At 39.7% G+C, this 23,666-nt stretch overlaps 1 protein-coding gene across 2 annotated transcripts in view; it reads left to right on the forward strand.

Moving 5' to 3' along the window:
- Window positions 1–23,557, forward strand: part of LOC108711497 (sodium/potassium/calcium exchanger 1) — a 25,987-nt gene extending 2,430 nt beyond the window's left edge. The window contains exons 2-10 of one of the 2 annotated variants that reach the window (XM_041586891.1): window positions 2,965–4,146; window positions 5,705–5,767; window positions 6,724–6,832; window positions 16,016–16,102; window positions 18,712–18,827; window positions 20,089–20,328; window positions 20,501–20,590; window positions 21,294–21,460; window positions 22,736–23,557. In XM_041586891.1, the coding sequence (XP_041442825.1) occupies window positions 3,154–4,146; window positions 5,705–5,767; window positions 6,724–6,832; window positions 16,016–16,102; window positions 18,712–18,827; window positions 20,089–20,328; window positions 20,501–20,590; window positions 21,294–21,460; window positions 22,736–22,985 (2,115 nt within the window). In that variant the 5' untranslated portion in view covers window positions 2,965–3,153 and the 3' untranslated portion in view covers window positions 22,986–23,557. The remainder of the gene's footprint in view (window positions 1–2,964; window positions 4,147–5,704; window positions 5,768–6,723; window positions 6,833–16,015; window positions 16,103–18,711; window positions 18,828–20,088; window positions 20,329–20,500; window positions 20,591–21,293; window positions 21,461–22,735) is intronic. The other variant, XM_041586892.1, reaches the window with a different exon arrangement.
- Window positions 23,558–23,666: the final 109 nt, after the last annotated feature.

The following is a 23,666-nucleotide window of genomic DNA, read 5'->3' on the forward strand; positions in this document are numbered from 1 at the left end:
ATGTTCCACTCTTCGTAATCTATCCTTCATCCGGTTCTCTATCCAAGTACAAATACTATGTTCCAGCAAATATTCCTTAATTTAACAACCTTCTGTGTGGCACTGTATCAAATGCTTTAGCAAAGTCTAAGTCGATAACATCCACTGCCATCCCAGAGTCAAGGTTCCTTGTTGTTTACTAAAACTAAAAATTATCTCATAATTGGGAAAAATTAGGTTTGGGAAAAGTGTCCATAAATGCGCTTGAAAAATCAATAGGTACAAAATTTTTCAGATTTGACTCTGGAATCGTTAATTTTTTTTTTCGAGTTATCACCCAAAACCCCCAAATTTTTCAGATTATCGTACGAAACCCAGCACAGACCACAGTATTTTCAAATTTGTACAGGGACATCTGCCATTGACTTCTACAGGACCTCGACAGGTTTGAGTATGGAGTATTTTCGGATTCATACTTTTAGCAGCATCGGGGTATATTAAATCTTTTTTAATTGTTTAAATTGTTTTTCCCTTTAAAAGCCCGACCAGAAAAATTTGAGCTTTAATAAATAACCCCCATAATATTGTGATTATCAATGTAGTCAAATATTTGATCCCTTATTACCCCTTCCAAAAGCTTTACTACTGTCATGTAAAGGCACCATAAATCCAGAATAATTGGTAGGCTCCCTGGTCTCGGCTCCTCTTCTACCTGTAGCAGCCGCCTTTCACTTCGGGAAGAGCCCTTCTCTAATCGGATGCCACCAGGTCTTAATAAGAGAGGAGCCAAGCAAGAGTTCTGGATGAGCAAAGGGACAAGATTTTTTACCAAGGATTTTAGAAGGAAGTCCACACAACTCAGGAGGAACCAACGGAATACCGTGGTCAGACAGGCTTGGTCGGTATAGGCAGAGTTCAAGCAAGGTCAGACAGGCCGATACAGGCTGAGTTCACAGAATAGTCAGACAGACTAGGATCAGGATTGGAGAATTCAGAATAGTCAGGCAGGCAAGGGTCAATACCAGTATAACAAGCTGGGTGTATCTATCAATACTTATTTGGTCTATTAAAAAGGAAGCCTTTATTAGCTGGTTCCTCAGTTGTGTAGACAGACGAAAAATAACAGTTCAGAATTTCTGTTTTTTCCCTGCTCTCCTCAACCAAATGACCCCCAATCAAATAATAAGGGTCCCACTTCTTCTTGCTTAATTTTTTTACTTTTAACATATTTAAAAAAAAAAATTATTAGTTACTGCAATACAATTTTCCGTCTCTATTTAAGCCTGCTTTTTTGCATGCTTTAATGGCCCAATACCCAATGAAAGCTTCAGCTTCCCAAGGATGCCTCAAAAGCATATCTTTTCTTACCAACCTCAACACTAAGGGTAGGACAACACGGATGTTTTCGGCGCAATCCGACATGCTGCAACAAAACACCGGAGTCAAATCACATGCGACGGAAGTGTATATAAGTATGCCACACCTTCCTTAGTGCTATCCAAGGTGATTTCTTTAGCGCATGCCTTTAATCCTGGCTTCACATCAAGACATCTGGCACTCCTAAGGGTAGGACTACACAAACGATTCCGGTGAGATCCGACATGCTGCGACAAAACGCATGTGACTTGTCCGATGATGCGAGGCGACTGTCGGATGCAGACACAGCGCGCAGCGTCTGCATCCGACAGTCACATCGAATCAAAGCTGCGACACCATGCGACAATTCTATCTCTTTCCTTATTTTATCGCATGTGTTTTGTCGCAGTGCGTCGGAATCGTTTGTGTAGTCCTACCCTAAAAAGGTGTGTAACCAATTATATCTTAATTTTTAGCACATGCAATCAAGTGGGTTCCAGTGGGAAAGGAAAGTTTGCAACAAGGGTGGGGACCTCCATGGCAGGGGTGAGGAACTCCACGGCTGAGGTGATTGGTATTTGGATGACAACCCACGGTGTGCCCAATATACCCCAGTCTGTCACTGAAATAATGTATTTTATTTCTATGTAGAACAATGTAGGACATGCAAGAAATTAAAATAAACACACACACATATCTCAGAAACACATATTGAAATAACACGACTCACAATATTATGTTTCACAAAATTACATTTCATAAATGGCATGCAGCTGCCATAGAGCTGTGTGTTCCATTCAAATGTGATTTCTAAACTATACCTAGTACTAAATCTTGGCAACATTGTGAAGTAACTGGGGTTTTCCAGATAAGGGGTCTTATTTTTTCCTTATTTTTCTGGTTGAGGTTTTTAGGGGGAAAACTCAAATTTGTCATTCAAAAATAAAAACTAAATTTTTTGAGATTTATCATACACCAGAGCTGCTAAAAATCAGAATCAGAAAAAAAGCGATCTCAGACCTGTTGAGGTCATGTATAATGGCATGTCGAGGGCAGATGTCCCTGAAGTTGTTTCTTGACAACATGATCTGTGCTGAATAATCGGAAAAAGACGGGTTTTCGCGTCGACAATTAGCTAAAATCGAGTTTTTGGAGCATCAATTGTACAATATGAATCAACACTTGATTTTGTTGTGAAGTTTTGTCGCTCCGATTTTTTTCAAGAAAAATTATTGATAAATCAGTACAATTCGTGGAAGGGAGTTAGGTCAACTTTGGTCTCATAAAAAAACTGAGATTAATTTGAGTTTTAATAAATCACTTAACTGAGATTTATTTGAGTTTTATTAAATCACTTAAACAATAATTAAACCCAATAGGATTATTTTGCCTCCAATAAGGATTCATTTTATCTTAGTTGAGCTCAAGTACAAGATGCTTTATTATTATTATTATTATTATTATTATTATTATTACTACAGAGAAAGAGGAAATAATTTTTAAAAATTACAATTATTTGCTTATAATGGAGCCTATGGGATAAGGCCTTCCTGCTATTCAGAACTTTCTGTATAAGGGGATCTGGATAATGGATTCCATACCTGTACTAAATTATGTTTTGTTTTCTAGGGTTTCATGTGATGCCAGGCTGCTAACCTCAGATCTGAAAAGTATTAGGACCCAAGAGTGCAATGCAGCAACACAAGGACAAGACAATATGAAAAATCGTCCATAACAAAATACGTCCTCGTACTGATCAGCTTTGGAGAATATTGTATTTCCCCCCACAAAAGCTGGTATAATCGATAAACTATTAAAATGCATTTCCGCAGGAGGAAAAGGCTGCAGTGGAACAGAATTTTGTTCCTGGTGTCTGTGATGTTTCTTTGTTCACTGTACCAGCTGTCTGTCAACCATAATGTAGACACCGGACCTTGGACTGAGACGGAACTGGAGGATCCCATCTCTGTGAGGGAGATACAAGAAAAAGAGCTTATTAGTGTGACAGTTAGAGAACTAGGAAACCAGTCAATCCCAACAGCCACCACTACTTCTACTACCTCCACCCCCACTACAGAAAAAATAACAGAAAGGACCAAAATTAGGCACTGTATTCATGTGGACCCGGATCCAATAACACCCCCCATCAAACCAAGACCTACTACTGCTTTAACAACAACCACAGAAAAGACTACACGTCCCACAAAACCTCCTTTGCCTCATGCCAAAGGGGAGTACCCTGAGGACTTGTTCAGCATAGAGGAGCGCAGGAGAGGTTGGGTGTCACTTCACATCTTTGGCATGATGTATGTATTTGTGGCCCTTGCTATTGTTTGTGATGAATTCTTTGTCCCAGCTTTGGGGGCGATCACCGAGAAGTTACAGATTTCTGAAGACGTTGCTGGTGCAACTTTCATGGCAGCTGGAGGGTCTGCACCTGAACTCTTCACATCTCTCATTGGTGTATTTATTTCTCACAGCAATGTTGGCATTGGCACCATTGTGGGTTCTGCTGTTTTTAACATATTGTTTGTTATTGGCACATGTGCCCTCTTCTCAAGGGAGATCCTTTACTTGACTTGGTGGCCCCTCTTTAGGGATGTCTCCTTCTATATCCTTGACTTGATTATGCTCATCATTTTCTTCCTCGATAACGTGATCCTATGGTGGGAGAGCATGCTGCTGCTACTTGCCTATGGGCTATATGTGGCCTTCATGAAGTTAAATGTACAGGTGGAGGCATTGGTGAAACAACAGCTCTCCAAACAGAGATGCCTCGTTAAAGTCATGGCTTTGGAAGACACATCCAAGGTTTGTCAGATTTACTTCATTTGATAATGTAAACTATTATTAACTACTATATTCATTGCAAATAGTGTGATGTTTAAAAACGATTATTAAGGTCAGATTTTCTTTTGTGTAATAGGGTTAGTGTTCATTTAAAGAATAATGGCACACAAAGCATACACTGGCAAAGAAACACTGGAGTTACTCCCTGCCATTGACATGAGTGGAAACCACCTGTCATCCAAAAACATCCAAATGTGTAATTGTGGACTGAAAGCCATTCATGTACATGACAGACGACACAGGGCATTTCTCTGCTCATACACTGGTGTGTGCTGTAGGCTTAAACCAAGTCTCTGAACCATTAAATGTTTCTTCTCTTTCATGCTGATGCCTTTACAATCAATGCTGATGCTGATGATTACACTTATCATGGTTGCTTTCAAGTATACATAGTACAGTATAATTGTAGACAATTATGAATAATATATGTGTCAGCCTGCACTCTGGGCTAAAATTGATCATTATCTTTACAAATGGCCCCTTTGTTGGAGCTCCCCATAGATCTGCTATGGTCCCAAAATAGGGGTGGGTGTGTTGCAACAGTCCCTGCTAGAAGCACAGTAGGAAGGACATACCCAATCATAGGCCTGCAAGAAAGGCTTCAGTTCACACCAGACTCGTTCCGCTCACACCCGACTATCACTCCCCCCAACAACCAAACCTGCTCTCCCATACCTGCTCCACTCACACAGCCCCACTGCTCACTTCTCTTGCCTTCGCAGCATCATATTTGCCGGCACTAGGGACTGGACAGGAGATTCAAACACATGTCAAAATCTTCTGCCCAGTCCTCAGTTCACATGTGGCCAGTAAATGGCATGCCGCGCCCAGCTCTCTGCCTCCCTAAGCCTGGGTGTGTGTAGGGCCTGAGTGGGACTAGTATTGGAGAATTTTTCAATAAATCAGCCTGAAACACTGCTTTTTTAAAGCACATTCCTGCTATATTGAAAATAATATAATGCTCTGGCCCATTCTTGTTATTCCAAAAAATGTTCCCTTTCACAGAACTACACGATCTATCTATGGTCACAGGTAAGCTGTTTCAGATAAGCTTATGGAATATACATTTGCTTCCACTAATGCATAAAAACATCTATGGAAAGAAGGCATTCTCTGTGGGCAAAACATTATGTGCCAAAACACATTGCTAAGGCAGAGGTTTTTAAAAGTGTCGTGTACGGTTCTCTCAGGCCCCTATAGCTCAAAATACGCACTCTTGAGGATATATAGGGTATGTTTTCTCTGCTTATGGCAAAATGGCGGCAGAGAAAAATCTATTGTGTTCTGTAGCGCAAAACCAGGAATGGCGGCCATCTGTGCACCCAAGGAGAGATTTCAGATTGAAAATCCACACTTGCACATGGTCAAAACGGGTCCAGTTGTGCTAGTTGAGTTATGAAGAATTTTTCTTAATTGATATATTTGTTTACTACCCTATTTTTTTAAAACCTATCCAATGGGATAAGTGTAAAAAGGCATTTTATATTTTATCCACGGTCACTCTTCGTATCTTATGCAGAAAGGCAATGGAGCAGTTGCACAGGATGAACCGAAGCCGCCAGAAGACAACAATAGGTTAAAAGTAAGTAGAACAAGTAGGAGACTAGTCAGTGAGTCTGCAATGCACAGTGCTTTGTCCCAAATCAGATTAAATCAACAGTAAACGACCATAAATGTCAAATGCTACATATAGGAAAATTACAGAAAGGCCGTCTCCCGTAGACTCTGTTATTATCAAATAATCCACATTTAAAAACGATTCCCCTTTTCTCTGTAATAATAAAACAGTACCTTGTACTTATTCCAAACTAAGAAATAATGAATCTTTATTGGAGGCAAAGCAATCTTATTGGGTTTATTGAGTGTTTAAATTATTTTCCAGTAGACTTAAGGTATAAAGATCCAAATAACCCGAGAGGTCCCTTATCAGGAAAACCCACGGTCCCGAGCATTCTGGATAACAGGTCCCATACCTGTGCTTTACTAATCTAATCTCGAAATGGTTTAATGATCTTGAAGAACAGCAGTAACGTAACTTGGTGGGGGCGGGCCCTGGTGCGGGCCGTGCAGACGGGCCCGCCCCCACCCTCGTCTACGTGATTTTTCTCTGCCGCTGCAGCCGGCTGCAGCGCGCACGATCTTCCGGGGGGGCCCTGCCGGGGTGCGGGCCCTGGCCCATTTGCACCCCCTGCTCCCCTGGTAGTTACGCCCCTGAAGGACAAGTCTTTACTGGTTTTAGTCTGTGCAACTGAAAGTTGGGCTGACAGATTTCCTTTTGAATATATCCTGATAATATGCAATATAATATAATATACTTTAATGCAGGATGCCTATAGAAAGAAATGCAAGTTGTGCCTGTGATGCTTATCGCCTATCTGGGCCTCCTGATAATTCCCAATTCAGACCGTTTTGTTTGCACCCATTATTAAAAAAATACTAGTATAAAAAACATATACACATTATGTATACAAAAGTACATAAAACTGCATAGAAAAAAACAGCCTTTCAGATCAATGTAGGTGTTTAATTTCTTTCTAGCTGAAACCATTCCTCACTCGAGGGGGGAGCTCAGCCTCACTGCACAACAGCACCATGCGCAGCACCATCTTCCAACTTATGATTCATACCTTGGACCCTCTCGGAGAAGGTGAGTGGACTAATCCTTTCACTATTTGCCACTATCTTTATAAATCTGGCAATTCTTTCTAAATAGACAGTATGTTTAATTTTTCTTTATTCAAACTAAGATGATCTATTCTGGAACATTGTACTCAGTTAAAAATAATAATTGTGTATAGACAAAAATGTTAAAATATTTTTTAACATTTACCATTTATTTAAAGTAAAGCAAAGTTTTCCTTTTAGATCTGATTTCAAGGGGTTGTTCACCTTTGAATTAAATTTTATTATGATGTAGAGAGTGATATTCAAGTTATTTAGCTTTTTATTTAGCAGCTCTCCAGTTTGCAGTTTCAGCAATCTGGTTGGTAGAGTCCAAATTACATAGTTTCATGCCTTAATTTGAAAAGGAGGCTGGAATATGAATAGGAGAGGGTCTGATCAAAAAGAAGAGTGATAAAAAGTAGCAATAACAATACATGTGTAGGTTTATAAAGCATTTGTTTTTAGAAAGGGTCAGTGACCCCCATTTGAAAGCAGGAAAGTGTCAGAAGAAAATAAAGCAAATAATTTAAAAAAACTATAAAAAAAGAGACAATGAAGACCAATTGAAAAGTTACTTAGAATCAGCCATTCTATAACAAACTTAAAGTAAAATTAAAGGTGAACCATCCATTTTAAATTAGTGAAGTCAAGGGTCGGTTATATTTATATTTAAGTTTGCCAAAATATTGTAACTTTGTGGATAGCAATGCATGACATGATATATAATAACAAAACCACTCACTAAATGGGTTGTGTATATTAGACTTCAATTTAATTGAGATTGAGTTTAAAACATAAAAGGAAGACCAACTGAAATAATCACTCACGCAGTATTTCATCTACCATCTCTAAATAATATATATGTATTGTAGTACCCATCTTAACACTCCCCTGGTCCAAGAAAAGGGGTATTATGATGGTTTACTAACCAATTTATTATTAAGGTACGTAACTGATTTATTAATTTGGTTCAGGCTAAAGACCTGTGCAGGCCGTACTGGGTAGACCCAAACCTGATCTAGAGATGCAACCCACACCTTGCAACTCACATTTTTACCTACTCTTACCTACTTCCCAACCCAATGGCTTTACCTACAATAGGCTTACTTGCAGCATGAATCACTCTCTGCCAAAAAAACTCTCACATGATGTCATCATAACGTGCTGTCATCCAAGGGTGGACAGAAAACAGGAAGGGAAGGGAGAGCAGATGATTTCAGAAAAGTAGATCAAAATGGTCTACCAGATCTAAGCCTGCATCTAATGTCCTGTGACCCATATCCTACCTGCACAAATGTGCTGCAGGTTCCTGTTGGTACCAGACCCACTGCAGGACTAGTTAAAGGGACACTGTCATGGGAAAAATGTTTTTTCTCAAAACGAATCAGTTAATAGTGCTGCTCCAGCAGAATTCTGAAATGAAATCCTTTTCACAGCTGCCTGGTAGATCTAAGAAGAACACTCAATAGTAAAGTCCAGTTCCCCAGGCGACACATTCAGTTACAATGAGTAGGAGAAACAACAGCCTGCTGGCTCTTTCTGAAAGCAAGTGCAAAGTGCAGGGACCTGTAGCTGGCACCTTGAATAAGTAGTGTTCTATTTAGGGATGGAGGAGGCAAGTAGGTGTCCCCTCTCCCGCTCTCTACCTGTCCCCTAACTTGCGCATGATTCAGATGAGTTAGGGAGTTGAAGGAGGTACAATGGGGCCCTAAGGAAGGCAGTAAGAACATAGCTATGCTGCTCCTTCTAACGCTGCTCTCTAATGTTTGATCCAGCACTTGGGTTTAGAGAGCAGTGTTCCTGGCAATGTGCATCCTTTTGCTTAGTGCCTCACTTGCGCCCCAGGAATGATTTCATTAATTAATGACCCTATAGTCTGAGCAAGTTCCAACTGACTGGTCCCTAACAGTTAAATTGCCCCACATTTGGTTGTGTGAACTGAAAAAATGACACATGCAGTGTTGCATGATTTTTCCATCTTTATAGAAATGTCTTTTCATTTATTCATTATCTTCCAAATTAAATCAGTGCAGACAGTGTAATCCAGAGAACCGAGGTTACTGGCACGTTTTGTGCTTAAATGGGCAACCTATTTCCTGATACACATCTTTCCAATTTATTTTAAATTCTGGCAAACAGGGAATCCTATCTTTATACTTTATGGCAGTAATTATAGATATACGCTCAGGAGTCTCTGTCTCATGGGATAAATAGAATCATCGGAGTAATAACTATGAGTGCTCATGTTCGATTTGCATCGGGGTGTAAGGATTCAGATGGGTTGAACAGAAATGAGCTCTGCCATTCCATAAAGCAGAATGGTGTTCATAAAATAGCACTGCAGTGCAGGGAATCCAGTAGTATATCATTCCTACAGACTTTGTGGGCAGAGAAGAGACTTCAGCATTGCATGATCTTCCTAATATCCTATCTATGGCCTCATGGCAGGCAATCACATAGAATACCTCCATGTCTTAGTTGTGTCTGTGTCCTGCAATGGCCTACATGCTTTAGATGACTAATCTCCTTGGCTTTCAAGTGTAGTTTAAAAGAGATTGACGCTAAGTAGATAAATTCTTGTTATGTGAATATGCTGGCTTATGTATGGTGCCACACGCACAGGGACTGGCATCTCACTGGGATGTACAATAACAGAAAAGGGTGGATGTTTGCTACAAATATTACATAGGAAAGAATAAAGTCAGAAAAAAAGATCACCATGCTTTAAAGGGGCGATTCAACTTTGATTAACTTTTAATATGTTATAGAATGGCCGATTCTAAGCAACTTTACCATTGGTCCTCATTATTTTTTTTTATATAGTTTTTAAATTATTTGCCTTTATCTTCTGACTTTCCAGCTTCCAAATGGGGGTCACTGACCCCAACTAAAAACAAAAGCTCTTTAAGGCTACAAATTTATTGTTATTGCGTCTTTTTTGTTCCTCATCTTTTTTCCCCTTTCCTATTCATATTCCAGTCTCTTTTTCAAACCAGTGCATGGTTGCTATGGTAATTTGGACCCTAGCAACCAGATTGCTGAAATTGCAAACTGGAGAGCTGCTGAATAAAAAATGAAATAACTCAAATAATACATGAAAACCAATTGTCTCAGATTATCACTCTCTACATCGTACTAAAAATGTACTCAAATGTGAACAACCCCTTTAAAGGAAGTGCATTTAATTTTATACCAGGAGGGCTGGTGGTTTTTCTCTCTACTCTCTGGAGCAGTAACCAATGAAAAAGGAGTACATACTGTATGTCTGCTTACAACAGAACACTGTATATATGCTTTGTAGAGATGTCTGCTCATTTCCCATCTGCAAGGGCCTATGCCAAGTATATGGGGTCTTAAAGGGAACCTGTCACCTAAAATGATTTCCCCCACCAGTGGTGTGGGCTAATCAAGCTCACACTCCAGTTTGAAGAAATTTTATTTCTTTTTAAAAAAATAGCCCTCACAAGCACTAAGCCACCTGCACTGGGAGGGTGCTCCCGTTGTGGGTGGCCATGTTGGGGCACATGCATGCACATTATGAGCAAGCAGGGAGGCTTGGTCATTACACGCTTGCGCACTATACAAAATGGCTGCCTGCCTTGGGTGCTCCCTCCTAGTGCGGGTGGCTTAATGTTGGTGGGGGCTGTTTTTTTAAAGAAAACTTGTTTGCCCAAACCAGAGTGCAGGCTCTAGTAGCCCATATCTCTGGTGAGGGATACAATTTCAGGTGACAGGTGCCCTTTAATGTAATTGATACTCTACCTCTAGCCAGACCCTTTTTATTTTGGTAAGCCATAATAAAGGAGCACTATATACAATTTTTCACCAAAGTTCACCAGTAGAGCAATGACTCTCCGAGCTTACTATACTGTAGATCACTACACACACAACTTGGTATGATCCTGAACACAGCAATACATTGTAGCACTCTAGGTGCATGTATAATAATAGCAACCCCACATCTTGCAGGATGGTCCTAAATATTGCTTTGGGGTTTTGTTGTCCCAAGAACAATGAGGAATGTTATATTAGTACCTTTAGTAATCCTGTTATAGTTGTTCTACACCTAATGAAACTTTGTAGGAGATGCAGGAGAAACTGAGTAGGGCTGATGAGAAAAACGATAGAGTGGAAATTAAAGGAAGCAGAGAAAAGTAAAAGGATTGGAGATGGAGTAAGTAATAAGGAGGTGCATGAGAGTAAACAGCGGGAGGATAAAAAGAAGTGAAATAACAAGAGTAAAGAATGGAGCAGAAAAGAGGATTAGACTAGAGAAGAAGTGAAGAGAGAAGGATAATGAAGTGGGGATAATGAGCCATGGGTCTAGGTGCACTCATCTGCCATTACTTAATTTAAATAGCAAGTCATCCCCAAAACAGAAATTTGCCTAATAAAAGAAAATTTAATTCTAAGCAACTTTCCAATACATTAATTACATGGTTTCAGTGCTTTTGAAGTTATTTGTAAAAACAATTGCTGTTGAAAGCAGCATTTGATTAAAGGGGTTGTCCACCTTTGACATAAAATAAATGAATACTTTTAGTTTGACAGTTTGCAATTGGTTTTCATTTTATATTATTTAAGGTTTTTGAGTTATTTAGCTTTTTATTCATATTCAGTGGCTCTTCAATTTGCATTTTAAGCAATCTGGTAGCTAGGGTCCAAATTACCCTAGCAACCATGCATTGATTTAAATAAGAGACTGGCATATGAATAGAAGAGGCCTGAATGGAAAGATGAGTAATAAAAAATAACTATAAGAATACATGTGTAGCCTTATAGAGCATTTGTCAGCAACACCCATTTCAAAGCTGCAAAGAGTCAGAAGAAAAAGGCAAATAACTATAAAACTATAAAAAATAAATAATGAAAACCAATTAAAAAGTTGCTTAGAATTGGTTGCTTTTATATATAACATACTAAAGTTATAGAATGTCCTGGTTGTTACTATGTAAACAATGTTGCAAAAGTCTTAGTTCCCCAGGTGTTACTTTGTCTTACATTGTATCAACAGTCTGAGCCACCAGGACAGGGAATAGAATACAACAGCAATACATACACAAATAACTTAAAAACCATAGAAAATTTGTAATGTCTGTATATTACAAAGTTGCTTAGATTTATGTTTTCCTTTATTATGTTTTGGGTTGATATTCCCTTTAAAGAGTGTGATACTCAACACAAGCTTCAAATCACAGCCAATCATGATGTACATGATTCATTCTAGGTTCATTCATTTTCATGTGCACAACTTTTCTCTATTATTATTCTGAATTACAGGTTTATTAATTGCACGTGACATTTAGAAAAATAATGTTCTGCATTTGCAAAATTTGGGTGGGGGGGGGGTGGGACCATAAAAAATGTATTAGCTGAAGTGTAAGGGCATTTATACTGGTGGGCCAGCTCTGAGGACATAGTTTTACTGCCCCTGGTTTTGCTTTATGGCCAGAATTTTAACCGTAGGGTAGATGGGAGTTCCAGGTTGCTGGGCTGATTGTACTTACAGCATGAACCTACAGGATACACAATACACAACACTGGCACAGAATGAGTGAAGATCCCTCTGCCTCCCTCACCTTCAGATCCTACTTGTAGTAGACCTTTCCCCTCAGTGCATATTGTGGAGAATATTAGTGTTTAGATTAACTAGAAACTCGTCAAACCTGGACAGCAGCCAAGTCGAGCCTGATCTGCTTAATGCTTGGGCATTGAGAGACCCACTTGCCACTAGCCTCTACTTTGTTTTCACTGCCATGTCAATGACCTGCCTTTTTGTATATATTTTTTCCCCTGATGAAGACCCTTCATGGGTCAAAATGCATAGTCATATACTCATTGTGCATTTTTGTTTTTGATATAATAAGAACTTTATTTTTTTTTTTGCAGTGTGTGGTCCACATTAACTTACTATTGTTATTGGAGCCATTCAATGGGTTGACTCTGGTGAACCTGCACCTCATTTCACTTATTTGGGTTTGCACTACCTAACCCTACTATAAATATCTCAATGATTACAGACAATGGGGTATATTTATCAAAGAGTGAAGTTATAGGTCGACACAGTACTCTAGAGTGAAATTCCGCCACTCTCCAGTCATTTCTATGAGATTTTGAAAGGCGTATTTATCAAAAGATAAAGATACTATAAAAATCCCATAGAAATGAATGGAGAGCACTGTCACTCTAGAGGACTGTGGCAACCTCTAACTTTACTTTTTGATAAATATGCCCCAATTGTGGGACAAAGTGGGAGGGGGAGCAGCACCCCGGGAGTAAAGTTTAAAAAGAGGGAGTCTACTCAATAAAAAAAGACCTCCAACTTAAGTCACATGGGGGTTATATAATAAAAGGCACTAACTTTGCCCAGGAGCAGTAACCCATAGCAACCAATCAGCAGGTAAAATTTACTGGTCACATGTTAAAATGCAAACATCTTATTGGTTGCTATGGGTTACTCTCCTGGGCAAACTTAGCTCATTATATTACATATGGGGGATTAATGAAGAAAATCAGGGCTATCTGGCCTGTGGCCCTCCAGCTGTTGAATTCAAGGTCTCGGCATTGAAAACACTGCTCATGTCAAACATATTTAGAAACTATTATAACTAAACAATAAATAATCAAGTAACTATTAAACATGAGCTTTACAATTTTTCTTCCAGTATGTCCAGCCGCACAGAGGCTATCGGGGGAATGTAATAAAAATCGCTAACGGAAAAACTATTCGCAATGCGAAAAGTTATGCCTTTGCGCGAACAAATTTTGCTTTGTGTGAATTTAATATAGCTTTTGCGAGCCCGGAAACTGTTTGGCGACCACTTCCGACAGTGAAAGATCGTTTGCGAATTTTATAGTGTGCGCCAATGCGCAGTCAATGTAATAAAACTTCTTACTGAAATAGTCGTTATGTTTTCTCCAAAAGATCACGACACCTTCAAGCACTTCTTATGAGTGCGCAATTAAAATTCGCAATGCAATAACAGTTTAAGGAACAATATTACATTGTGAGATGTGGATTTTTAGTCTTCTTGGTGCGAATTGTTTTGCTCTTTGCGACTTTTTTTACATTCCCCTGAATGACTTGTAGTGGTTCTGTGCTTTTCCCCTTGCATTGCATCTTACTTGCTTTCTGCCATAATTCCAAATTCTGTGTTTTAAGATGCGCCACACTTCTCTGTTGTGAATTTGTGTAGTCCATCTTGGAATTATCCCAGCAGCTAAGGATTAACTCCTACTTGCATTAAGGGATATTAGGGACTTTAGTTGTGAGTGCAGAGTAAATAATGTGAACCTTAGTAAGCAGAAGCATAACAACAGGGCTACAGAACCAGCAGCTGTCAGAGGTCCATGGGGTGTTAAGACCCCTGTGACACTTAATTAATGCACCAAATATACATAAACGCCAATGATATGTCCATTAATTACTAGTTATACCACTGCTGGAGTTATATTCCTACACCGGTACCTACCAGATGAACTGGACTACAACCGGCAGCATCCATTAACTTTAGGAACATTTTGTGATTTGTAGTCAACAACAAAGAGAAGCAATGGCTGCAGATCTCTGCATTCAGTTATTCAGAAATAACATTGTAGAAATCTTGGCAATGAGAAAAGTCTGACCTTTTATTTTTTTTCAGTTCCTATTTGTAGTTGGTTTAAATGCCCTTCCGTTCACTTATTGGTGCATTGATCACTATGGTATTATATGACACCTGACGGTTGGTTTATTTGGTTTTTGATGTTTGCTGCTGCTCTAATGTTTTCGATATTAACTCCTCTTTCTTGTCAATACCAGTGGGAATTGTTATCATTATGAGCTAACTGTGTGAATAGACAGACTTTATTTCATCCTGCTCCTTTTGGCTCATTCTCTTTTAATGCTAAACATCTAAATGGAGCTACTCTAAAAAGTCAAACCCCTCCAAGAATCACAGGCTTTTGTCTATGAATAAGTGCTAAGTACAACACAAAACGTGTGACGTCAAGCTGAGGATGTTCTTAAACACTTTTGATTGTAAAAACTTGTTGCCTAGAGCCCATCATAGCAACCAACATCACCCTGTGCCCACCAAGATCTTTTCTGGTACTCTTACTGGCCTATCCAAATGTGGTTGCCTAGTTAGCAACAAATGAAACAGCTTGTTTTAGAGTACGTGCATCATGTATGTAATATGAGTGATTTGCATGTTTACCTAGGGGCCCATTTACTTAGCTCGAGTGAAGGAATAGAGGAAAAAAACTTCGAAGGTCCCCATAGGCTTCCTGACAATTTTCTGATCGAAGGAATATCCTTCGATCGATCGATTAAAATCCTTTGAATCGTTCGATTCGAAGGATTTAATCGTTCGATTGAACGATTATTCCTTCGATCGTTCGATCGTAGGAATATCGCTAAATCCTTCGATTTCGATTTTCGAAGTCGATGGATTTCAATTTGGCAGTCGAATATCGAGGGTTAATTAACCCTCGATATTCGACCCTAGGTAAATCTGCCCCTTAAGTGTGTGAGCTTTGTATACCTGTTGTGTCTATTATCAGATGTACTGCATGTGCTCTTGAGCATATAGTATGAATGCATTGCTAATGTATACCTATTTCACAGTAGATGTGCCTACAGTGTGTTTGCGTGTGTGTACTTACTGTATGTATATTATTAGCTGCACTGCTCATATCTCATATCCGAGTACATTGCAGGGAAGGAATCTATTATTCAGAATGGGACAGTTTCTGGAAAAGGAATCTTTCTATAATTTGAATCTCCATATCTTAAATCGGATAGAAATCATTTAAACATTAAATAAACCCAATACGATTGTTTTGCTTCCAATGTGGATTCAAGGGACTTAGCTACCACGAAGAACAAGGTACTGTTTTATTATTACAGAGAAAAAGGAAATGATTTTTATAACTTAGAATTATTTAGCAGATGGGAGTCTGTGGGACTGTAATTTGGAGCTTTCTGGTTTCCAGGTAAGGGATCCTGATACCTATAAAATCAAACACAAACATACAGTACAAGAGAATGTTGGCACAACATGAGGGCATATTGAGGAGGGTGGTGCCCGTGTGGGGATTGTGCCAATGAGCAAACACAGTACATGTGTAGATTTGTGTGTGTTCTGTACATGAGTGCCCAGTAAGTTCCTCTTCTCGTTTGCAGCAAAATTTAAAGACAAGGCTGAAATCATGAACAACCTGGCCAAGGCCAAAGTAGAAACAGAGGCCAAAAAAGGACTGAAAGTCAAAGGTGAGAAACACAAGGGAATCTGATCTCCCTTCCATAATAATGACACTGGCTAGGCCAGAGATGCCAACAGAATGTCTTAATTAATCTTGTTGGGTCTTTAACCTGCATAAACCCAAAAAATCATTGTCTTTGCTGCAATAGACTTCACTACAAATCTGTATTCCTTAAGCTATTTGCAATGCACAACACAGTTAAATGTAATGAAATGTATATCTTGCTTTAAAATGAACTATTCTAATGATAATGCAAGAAGCATGACTCCATGATGTGTGTGTGTATATATATATATATATAAATATATATATATATATATATATATATATATAAATATATATATATATATATATATATATATATATATATATATATATATATATATATATATATATATATATATATATATATATATATATATATATATATTTATATACACACACAATATATATATATGGTAGAGAAACCATGTGCACATGACAACCAATAGGGAATTTGCAGATTTCCAGCTCCCATGACCATGGATTCACCTGCTCAATTCTCCTCTGGGATTAATGCAGTTAATAACATAAATCAAACACACAGACCCTAAAATTACCCTTGGATTCTATTTTGGGGTTACAAATCATTATTTGACAAAAGCCTTATACCTTAACATATACATGCATGGTTATTGGATTGTGGCAATGGGTGTTTATTTCCCCATGCCATTTGATATATCCCAGCATGCTGCAGGTTAGCAGAGTCCAGGAGCTTAATGTGTATTTGGCATTTGAGTTGGCACTACTTCTGCCATATGCCCAACATTCTGTGGCCATCCTAGCCTGCTGTAACATATTTATATCTAAAATCATTTTTCATGCATTTTCTTCATGATCATAGGGTACATAGATATGGATTCCTTCAAAATCCTGCCAGCTAAATGTATTCCTGCATCTAATGCTGAAAGCACTTTCCTTGCCTGCTCCTCTTCCTGCTTGCTCTGCACAAGTTCTGCACAAGTTCTGCACAGGCTCTGCACAGGCTCTGCACAGGCTCTGCACATAGCTCTGACAACTCTATTGTCTCTTGTGGAAGGAACGGAGCCCAGTAGACACTTAGGGTGATACTGGGTTATAGAGCACATTACTTAGGCCAATGCAAATGAATGGTTATGATTCCATTGCATTTTTTGGTGCAGCAATGAATGGGTTAATTCCATACTAGCAAACAGCAGATGGAGCCTGCTTAAGTCATTCTAATCCAGCAGCCAGAGTGTCTGTGACCACCAGCCTTCCACTCCTTGACAGCCACTATTCATTGGGGAGAGAAGAACAGTCACTGATTTGTGTGAAAGGTCCTACTGAGCTCCATGATTTTATTGGTTCAGTGTATTCCTTCTCTTTCCTGTATTTTCCTTGCTGATTTTTATATACCTGTCTCTACATTGGCTTTCTATGCACAAGTACATGTCTAGGTCCTTTCATTTATAGGAAAAATGAGACAGAAACAATACAGGGTAGTACTGGATGGAATATGTGTCCATCTCTATGACCACTCTACTGTAATACTATTTAGCTGTTCCTGCAAATAAACCACTCTCTTTATTACAAAGCTTTTATCTGTGATAATCCAGGAGGAGAGAAGGAGCTAAGGCACAAGTGACATCACTAAGCCCCAGTGACTTATTTTTGGGTAATTAGCCCTTTTTAGCCTGTAGCTACCAGATCAGAACTTGTAGCTGCTGAGTTAGAGCCTGTAGCTACCAGATCAGAACTTGTAGCTGCTGAGTTAGAGCCTGTAGCTACCAGATCAGAACTTGTAGCTGCTGGGTTGGAGCCTGTAGCTATCAGATCAGAACTTGTAGCTGCAGGGTCAAAGCATGTAGATATTGGATCAGAACCTGTAGCTGCTGCTGGATCAAAGTGACTGTACCATGATCTCACTGTTTAGATCTCAAGAAAAATATTCTACTTGACGTCTGCTATTATTGCCATTTTCATACGCTAGGTTTGTTTGCAGTGAACAAAGAATTCTTATCAGGGAAATATGTTCAATTTAACCCACTGTCTGAAACCTGACAAGCACTGCTTTGTTCCCTTGGGCACAGCCGGGGTTTAAATGACAAGGAAACCTTACGTCACTAGGTGTTACAGCACCAACTTGATTTCCCTGAGATGTGCCCATGAGAAGTACAGTCAAACTCACAGAATTGCTTTATTATGCATGACTATGAAGATTTTCATTCATCCAGGGTCATGGTATATCTAGTATAGGTAAATGGTAGAAGAGTTTATATGCCGAGAACTTCCCGCACCAGTCAGTTGAACTGAAGAAGCTGCTCGATGAGTAGTGAAACGTCTTCAATGATTACTCAGCAAGTCCAGTTGTTTTTAGGTTTACCTATACTAGATTTATTAAATGAACAACTCCCTTAATGACTACCTGGGAAATCAAGAAAGAATCTAGTGTTGTCACCAGATTAATAAATTGTATCCTACATACAGTATCACAGTAATAATACCATGTCACACAACCCAGGCTAAAAGGCCACCAACTGTCAGCTTTAGAGTTATCGAACTGTCAGCTTTAGATTTATCATGAGAGCGCAGACTTTTATGTCCATCCCTTTGCAGATGATAGAGATGACGCTGATCTCCCCAATACTGTGAATGTACAAGTAACACCAGCCACTGGCTCAGAACCCTCCAGAGATGCTGATGATGAAGGAATGGACAAAGATGATGTTCAGGTAATATAAATATATAATACACAAGAGCCATGAATATCTTGTAAATCATATCCTTATAAACTGTGAGTTCTGATGTCATCAGTTATAAACGGTGAGTTCTGATGTCATTTCTGTCACATGACTCACTGAAACTTGTGTATTATAATAAATAAAGTACCCCCAGTTGTAAAATATGAGGATATTAGAAGTTACCTCGGAGTTCCATGACCTGTATAAAAACACTCGGTAACTTCTAATATCCTTATATTTTACAAGAGGTGGTACTTTATTCACTATATAATACACAAAAGCCATGAATATCTTGTAAATTATATCCTTATAAACGGTGAGTTCTGATGTCATTTCTGTCACATGACTCACTAAAACTTGTGTATTATAATAAATAAAGTACCCCTTGTTGGAAAATATGAGGATATTAGAAGTCACCTTCGGCCTCGTGCTTTTATATGGTCATGGAACTCCTTGGTTACTTATAATATCCTTATATTGTACAATACTTTATCCACTGTATAAATGGTGCTAAGTGATGTCATCGGATATAATCGAAGCTTAGTGATATCATTTCTGTCACATGACTCACTGAAACTTGTGTACTATAATAAATAAAGTACCCCCTGTTGCAAAATATGGGGCCTTCAGCCTCATGATTTTATATGGTCATGGAACTCCTTGGTAACATATTATCCTTATATTTTGCAATAGGGGCTACTTTATTCACTATATATATACAGTATATAGCAGCAACCCCCCACGGGGGCCCTTGGTATGCTAAGGACACAAGACATACACCATCTCTTCCTTTTCTAAAGAACTGTTTATATATTCTAAATCCATATTGTAAATGTAACCCATAATAGGTTATCTTTTGCATGTGGGATCCAATCAGAGTGAATTTGATTGGACACATGCAAGCAGGGCCGGAACTAGAGGTAGGCAGAGAAGGCACGTGCCTAGGGCGCAAAGCTGAGGGGGCGCCAGGCACGTACTTGCTCTGTCGCCTACCCCGTGTCTGGTCCCGTATCTCCCCGGCTGGCACTGGCAGCTTCCGCGAAAATGCGCTTCCGCGCATGCGCGCACACATTTTACGCATGCGCACTGGAGCACACTTTCGCGCATGCGCACTGGAGCGCACTTTCGCACATGCGCAGTCGAGCGCGCACAGAGCCGGCGCCTGGCCGGGTTGGCCCGGCTCTGCATGCAAGTTCCCACAGGTCACATGCACTTGTGTAGTTCAGTCGTGTATTTTGTTCTTCCTCTGTAGAAAAGAGCAAGAGAAGGAGGTGGTGGAGGGGACAGCTCTGGCAACAGCAGCAGTGGTGATGACAGTGATGATGATAGTGATGATGAGGACAGTGATGATGATGATGATGAGGAGGAGGAAGAAGTGGATGAGCCTCTGTCTCTGGAGTGGCCAGAAACTAAGAGAAAGCAGATCACTTACCTGTTGCTTCTGCCCATAGTCTTTCCTCTGTGGCTGACACTGCCTGATGTTAGAATTCTGGTGAGTGATGAGATGAATCTCCGTGGTACAATGAGCAGAAATCCATCTGGGACAGTGTTGTTTCTTTTTCAGGTCCGAAGGGTTTAATCTCCCCTAAAATAAGCCTTGCACCAACTCAAGTGTTCAACCATTCTGTCTATGTGATCTGTCTTTATTTTGTCATTTTGTTTAGAAATCTCGGAAGTATTTTGTGGTGACGTTCCTGGGATCTATAATGTGGATCGCTGTATTCTCATACCTGATGGTATGGTGGGCACACCAGGTAAGTAGCAATATTCCATTCCACGGAAGCGTGGCAGTTTCCCTTAAGTCAGACTGGCAACATTTCTGGATCTGCAGTGAGCTACGTCAGTAGCAGTAATTGGTCACTTAGTATCATATAAGTAGATAGCAGTATAGCAATAGGTTCTGTGACTGTCAGCTGGCAATAGCGCAATATTATACTCTACAATTACTCTACACTGTTATTCCTATCAATGCTGCATAGGTAGCGATAGGTCATTAAACCTTGTGAATCCTGTGCGTTAGAGTAACTGGTCCCTATGCTTTGTGAGTTCTATGGGTGACAGATAGTAAGTGATCCCCACGCCTTCTGAATTCTATGGGTGCCAGATAGTAACTGAGCCACGTGCTTTGTGAATCCTGTGGGTGCCAGATAGTAAATGAGCCACGTGCTTTGTGAATCCTGTGGGTGATAGATAGTAAGTGAGTAGTGATGGGCGAATTTATTCGACAGGCATGGATTCACTGCAAATTTCTGCGTTTTGCCGAAACTGCGGTGAAAATTTGCTGCAACAAAAAATGACGCGCGTCAAAATTATTTGCGCGCCTATTGAATTTAATGCATTTGAACAATGCACGTATAAAAACATCCACTACATACACAGGCAGTTAGCAAGGGATCCCGTTGCCAGGAGGTATATTACATATACATTTTGCTTAATTATGATATATTTTTCCCTAAGGTGGGAGAAACAATAGGGATATCAGAGGAGATCATGGGACTGACCATCCTGGCAGCCGGCACATCCATTCCTGACCTCATCACTAGTGTCATTGTAGCAAGGAAGGGCCTTGGGGATATGGCGGTCTCCAGCTCTGTGGGGAGCAATATCTTTGACATAACTGTCGGGTGAGTATCTGGTGTAGGTTAGTTACCCGTATCAGCTTGTACCCTATTTCCTCACAACTGGCATTCATCTTATGCAAGAACAATATTCTATGACAAAGATATTAAATGGGTGCTCCACCCAAAATCTATTTCCTAAATGCTTAGAAAATTCATCTTCTCTGCACTGCTGGAATGTTGAAATAATGTAGCAGAATCCAGCCTGGAGGAGAACTGACTACTTTTCTACACTCACAACCTGAAGTGAGTGCAGAGAACCAAAATAGCAATTACATTTACAAATATCTCTAAAACCCCTGAAAATGTGTGAATAGATATTGGAAATTTGCTTCGAATAATAGAACATAGAGAATGAGCAACTTTTTGGCCTGGCTTCAACCTTATTTCTCAGCTGACAGATGTGTCATTGTGCCCAAATCAGTTTGACTGCTTTACGTATTCATTTATCAATGGGGTGTTAGTGCTCAGCTCTTCCGCTAAGCAGCACCGAGTACTAACATCCATCCGAATCTGTAATCCTCAGTGCAAAATTGCATGCAATGATTAAAGGTTTGCTCAGTGATTAAATATGAATATTTTTTGCACAATTGAACGGAAATCCGCATTCAGGATGTACTGTTGCATTTATCAATTATTTGAGTGCAAGGGGAGCATGGAGATATCACTATTGGTGGGACAATTTGTCTCGTTTCACTTTGCAGAAAAATTGGCGAATTTCCTGCAAAATTCGCAAAACGGCAAAAAATTTGCGAAACGCGAGTTTTCACACCGGCGTAAATCGGACACACGCCTATTTAATCCAATTGCATTAAAGTCAATGGGTGTGCTGTAAATTGTCGCCGGCATCGAAATTGTTGCTGGCATCCAAAAAGGTTGAATTTGTGCGGCAATTTCTCGATTTTATTCGCCGGCTGCGAAATGCGGAAATATACTGCAAATTTGCGCAAAGCGAATAAATTCGCCCATCACTAGATATCACACAAGTAGCAAAGTATATTTCCTGTGTGCTACACGAAGCCATGCACAGATACACTTTCCAGCTGATTGGTTGATTGGCTGAACAGACAGAGAGTGTATAGGGGGCACCTGTGCTCTGACTGCCGTTTTATGGTTTCCGATCATTTGGCCAAAATCAATATGATCAAAACAACAGGAAGTGAAGACAAGCTGTGGTTCCTTTCCACTTCCTTTTGTTCCGGCGCAACGAGCACTAGCCCACCCTAATGTTTGGTTGGAGGAAAAATTCTTTCAATTCTTTCTTCTTTTCCTCCCCTTCAGATTGCCATTTCCTTGGTTCCTGTTTTCAGTGTTTAACGGCTTTAGCCCTGTGGCAGTCAGCAGCAACGGCCTCTTCTGCGCCATCGTCCTCCTCTTCCTCATGCTCCTCTTTGTCATATTCTCCATCGCCGCCTGCAAGTGGAAAATGAACAAGTTCCTGGGCTTGACCATGTTCACGTTGTACTTTGTGTTTGTCATTGTCAGCGTCATGCTAGAGGACCGGATCATTGTGTGCCCTATTTCCATATGAACCAACCCCGAGTAGCAACTCCGCTCCACTCTTTTCATTAGAAAGCCCATCAGTTGATTATAATCTTTGAGTACAACTGTATTTTGTGCAAATTCTTCAAGTGGTAGGACTGACCTTGACAATGGATTTGTTTTCTTATTTCTTTTTTTATATAAATATGTGTAATATGGTTACTTTCTATAGAAAGCAGAGTATTAGATAACCACTCTACTAACATCCTTCCTGGAGGCCTTAGCTGATTGAATCCTTCATTTATTATCTATAGAAACACTTGGGGAGGACATGTTGTGGGTCTCCGGCCGTTAGTCTGCTGTTGTACAACTTGAAATGCAAGTATTGCCTCTATCTGAGCAGGTCCAACAAAGTCCTTCCCTAGAAACAAGATGTGCACAGCAGAAATTGACCCATTGATAGTTTGGAGGGCAGATCATCTAGGATAAAATACAAACCGAGGGTATAGTTTCATATTTATTTTATTCAGGGCAGTGTCCTGTCTCAGGGTATCTGCACAGAAAGTGGTTTTGGACTTCTAGTGGGTTTATTTCCATAACAATAAACTACAATTAAAACCAGTTTAAAATATGTTTTTGTCTTGCAACTGATGCATTGTGGGTGAATATCATCTCAGCATTATTATACAGCACCAACGTATTTTCACAGTGTTTTAATCTACCTGTGTGT

This window comes from Xenopus laevis, chromosome 3L (genome assembly GCF_017654675.1).
Source record: "Xenopus laevis strain J_2021 chromosome 3L, Xenopus_laevis_v10.1, whole genome shotgun sequence".
Classification (NCBI taxonomy): domain Eukaryota; kingdom Metazoa; phylum Chordata; class Amphibia; order Anura; family Pipidae; genus Xenopus; species Xenopus laevis.